The sequence below is a fragment of the Corapipo altera genome, unplaced genomic scaffold (assembly GCF_003945725.1).
Source record: "Corapipo altera isolate COAL_440 unplaced genomic scaffold, ASM394572v1 140b, whole genome shotgun sequence".
Taxonomy (NCBI): Eukaryota; Metazoa; Chordata; class Aves; order Passeriformes; family Pipridae; genus Corapipo; species Corapipo altera.
In genome coordinates, this window is record NW_020884956.1 from 981265 (window position 1) to 985357 (window position 4093).

Sequence of the window (4093 nt, forward strand, 5' to 3'; positions counted from 1 at the left end):
AGTAAACCATATATATATAGTAAACCATATATATATAGTAAACCATATATCAAGTATATATATTTTATATATATACACACACTATATATATATATACATATATACACACTATATATATATATATATATATACACACACTATATATATACATATATAAATAAAAGATACCTCAGTATAAGTTGTTAAAATGACAAAAATGGCTCATTTTAATCCCCTATCCCAGACATTTGGAGACAGAGTCCTGTATCCAGCCTCGTGGATAGTTCCTCTCTTTGTGGCATTTTCTACAATTGGATCTGCCAATGGGACCTGTTTTACTGCAGGCAGGTAAGTTCCTGTTCTAAATATCTTCAAAGGACAGTTTCTGAAGGATGTAAAAAGCTATACTCACATTTATGTACCCACACACATAAAGACATTCTTCCCATCCACATTATACAAAATGTAATTTGAAAATACCTGTAAATCTAGCTATGTTGTTTAGTTTTCAAAAAGAAACAGTGGCTATTCAGGTTTGACAAATTAGAAAATAAGGTCACATTCTTAATTCAAAGCAGGTATAGTACAGAAGGGTTTTGTCACCTCTGATCAATTTTAAAACTGAGAATTAAACAGTTAAAAATTACCAGTAAGAACATGACTACACCAGTAAAGGAAACTGGAAAGAGAAGCTATTCCTTTCTATCAGTTATTCGATGCTTCCATTTACTACTTAAAATATTTTAAAATTTCAAATCCAACTGAATGCAATAGGGCTGTGACAAAAAGTTGTCAAGGTAGCTGTTTGATAAGAAGCAAATGAAAAAGGAATTAGTTAATTAAAAGGGACACAGCAGGTTACATTTCTCCAAAATAATGTTCTATTAAATGTGCAAACTAATGATTCTGAAATTAATTTCAAATTTCCTATTTTAATACTGGTTAAGAATCAGTTTCTAGTTCACTGCTTTAATACTGGCCATTTCCCTTCTTACAGTCCACTACAAACCTATTTAAAAAGAAAATACTGACAAAGTTATAATCAGATTGTACAGCCACACAATAAAACAAACCTGAAAATGAATGGTACTCATCTATTTTTCAGTACTGCCACTTAAAATCTGATTTTAAGTGCCAAACTAACGACACCTCCTTGTTTTTCTTTTGGCAGACTTGTTTATGTTGCAGGCCGGGAGGGGCACATGCTGAAGGTGTTGTCTTACATCAGTGTTAAACGTTTAACACCAGCCCCTGCCATCATGTTTTATGTAAGTATAAATTCTGAGTACAGAGAAACTACCAACAAAAATTCTCCAGCAACACAGTTTCTTACAAGCACTCATGACACACATCCGTGAGTATCCAGGCAAGAAAACTGGAAAAAAGACTATATAACCCCCCCAGCTTCTCCATTTGAATATATTCATTCCAGAACCGGATTTTAAAAATCAAAATGTTTAAGATTCAACAGCATGAAAACAAAAAGTTAAATGTATGATTACCATGAGGCAATCCTTTCACAGGATGCTCAAAAGCAAGCTCTCACTACCCTGTTTCCTCCATGTAAGAGTACACTTACATCTCACTAAAAAAAATTCCAATCTGTAAATACGTTTAAAAATAAATCTAGAGCATCTTGGGGTTTTTTATTTTATCCTCAGGGCATAACAAGATACATTCAACCCCAGGAACATTAAAAACCTAAAAACACATTTAGTATCTTCAAGAGAAGTAGTCAACAATAAAACAGATTAATGCGTAGAAGTTATGAGTCTTTTGACTTAAAATGGAATAAGATTGCACACAAAAGCAACCAGGTGCTGGCAGGATGTGAGCACAGCCTTTAAAGGTGCTGCAACACACTCACACTCCAATGGTTGAGCAAAAGCATTCACAGTTCACACTTTGGAACACTAAACACCTGTAGTGACACACAAGTAAAATTCAGCCCGGTTCTGTAATAGACTACATTAATTCTTGTTTTCATTTTTAGGGGGCCATTGCTATTATTTATATCATTCCCGGTGACATTGAGACGCTCATCAATTATTTCAGTTTTGCAGTCTGGATATTCTATGGTTTAACAGTATTTGCACTCATTGTTATGAGGTTTACAAGGAAGGAACTTGAAAGGCCTATCAGGGTAAGTTCATCATTCCACGTGGCTTTTCCTCCACTCCCATAAATGCTGTAGATGAACTCATCCTAATATATTTAAACAGCATCCTTGGGCAGACTCCTTGTTCTTTTATCCCCTCACCTGAAACGTAGCCATTTATTTGTAGTTATGCATCAGGACAAAGCTCATAAGAGCTGAGGAAAGAGTGCATTATGTTGATTTTCACTTGCACAAACCACGGGGCACAAGCCAAATTTCCAGGAATGGGAACCTGCAGTCTGCAGACTACACTACAAGAGTATCCCAAATAAGAGCTCGGGTCATTCCACTGGAGTTTGGCCCCAGATTCATTAAAATGCAAATTTTTACACTGCAACTGGCAATATTGACAGAGAGATCTTAGTGAATGATTTAGCAGAAGAGTTTTCTCCATCCATATTCTTTCTACTCTTTCAATTGCCCCATCTGATTCCAGAAATTTTAAACGGGAAAAAAAAATTCATGAGGCAATCAAAATATTCTTTCATACAGGCAACTTCTGTCAGACCAGCAAAAGAGTGGAGAAGTGACTGTGTGCTCTGTGCCTTGCAGGTGCCCATCATCATTCCTGTCATTGTGACTCTGGTCTCCATTGTCCTGGTGTTGGCACCAATCATCAGTGCACCTGAACTGGCCTATTTGTACTGTATTTTATTTATACTCAGTGGACTCATAGTTTATGCACTTTTTGTTCATTTTAAATTCAGCTGGGCCCAGAAAATATCAAGTAAGTACATACCTCAGCTCCAAACTCAAGAGTACATCTGCTAAGCTCGAGGTTAATTTCTGTGATGAAGCTCCTTGTCTGGTCCTGGGAAGGGAAGGAATTTCCCAAACATGTATTGAGCTTTACTGAAGACTCTATTTTACTCCTTCCTGTGAAAGAAAAGGGATGTCTGACTTGAGGAGAAATTAAATTTACTTCACAAAAAGGCAACACAGCACTGTAGTAGCACAAAGAAACTGAATTTTAAAGTTAACAGAACTATTTTGTCTGTGAAGTTGGTTTTCTGGTTATCTGTGTTTCAAAACATTGCTTTAGCCATGAACTAGAGATTAGCAGACATAAATTCTGATGCCGCCAAAGAGAGTTTTTATTACACTTACTGAAATAAATGTTAAGATAAAAGAATAATCACAGTGCTGAGTACAGTGAAAGCTGCAAGAACCCAGTGACTGTTATAAACTGATTTTGCTTAGTCTCCAGAAAAACTCCTTATAATTATTTCAGGGAAACCAGGATACACAGGTAAGAGGTTAATTGGAACTGGCTGAATAGAACAGGATTAGTAGTTCTACAGACATTCAAAAAAAATCCATCAGCTGTCTCTCCCCTCCTCTGGGATTATTAATTATAATGCACTTATGCAATTAGAAGCATTGTACTCTAGTAAGAGCAAGTTTGGAAACCTGGAATGCTGTAGTTTGGATCTTAAGACTATTTTTATTCCCCAGCTGTTATTTTTTACGTTTGAAATAGGAATAAAAAAGGACAACTGCTTGGAAAGATAATTTTCTCACTCAGTAGTCTGAACTGAGATATTGTTCTCTCTCATAAAGCCTCTAACAATAACTTTTTTCCTCAGATCCCATCACTATGCACCTCCAGATGCTTTTGGAAGTTGTTCCAGCAGAGGAAGTTGCCACATGAAATATTTTCTTCCTACCAGGTTGCTTTTAAGTGCTGTACTGGTTGAAGTAGATTTGATTTAGTTTGGCAGATATATATATATATATACTTGCTAAATTGTTATGTTCATACTGGTGTGTTATTTTTGCAACCCTTTAGTACTTGAAAACATTAAATATATATAATAAAAAAAGATTTCTAAGATGGATTACAGTGTCCAGCAAAGCTGTTTTCCTTGTTTGCTAGTATGTTATAGTGTCTTGTTTTCTGCATGAAAATTACGCAAAATACACATGAGGAACTTTTCAATTATGAAGGTGGCAAAA

At 35.5% G+C, this 4093-nt stretch overlaps 1 protein-coding gene across 1 annotated transcript in view; it reads left to right on the top strand.

The window, feature by feature from the left end:
• SLC7A9 (solute carrier family 7 member 9) overlaps positions 1–3796 on the top strand; it is a 13702-nt gene extending 9906 nt beyond the window's left edge. The window contains exons 10-14 of the mRNA XM_027663722.1: positions 224–327; positions 1151–1247; positions 1973–2122; positions 2690–2864; positions 3724–3796. Coding sequence (XP_027519523.1) covers positions 224–327; positions 1151–1247; positions 1973–2122; positions 2690–2864; positions 3724–3788 — 591 coding nt within the window. The 3' untranslated portion in view covers positions 3789–3796. The remainder of the gene's footprint in view (positions 1–223; positions 328–1150; positions 1248–1972; positions 2123–2689; positions 2865–3723) is intronic.
• Positions 3797–4093: the final 297 nt, after the last annotated feature.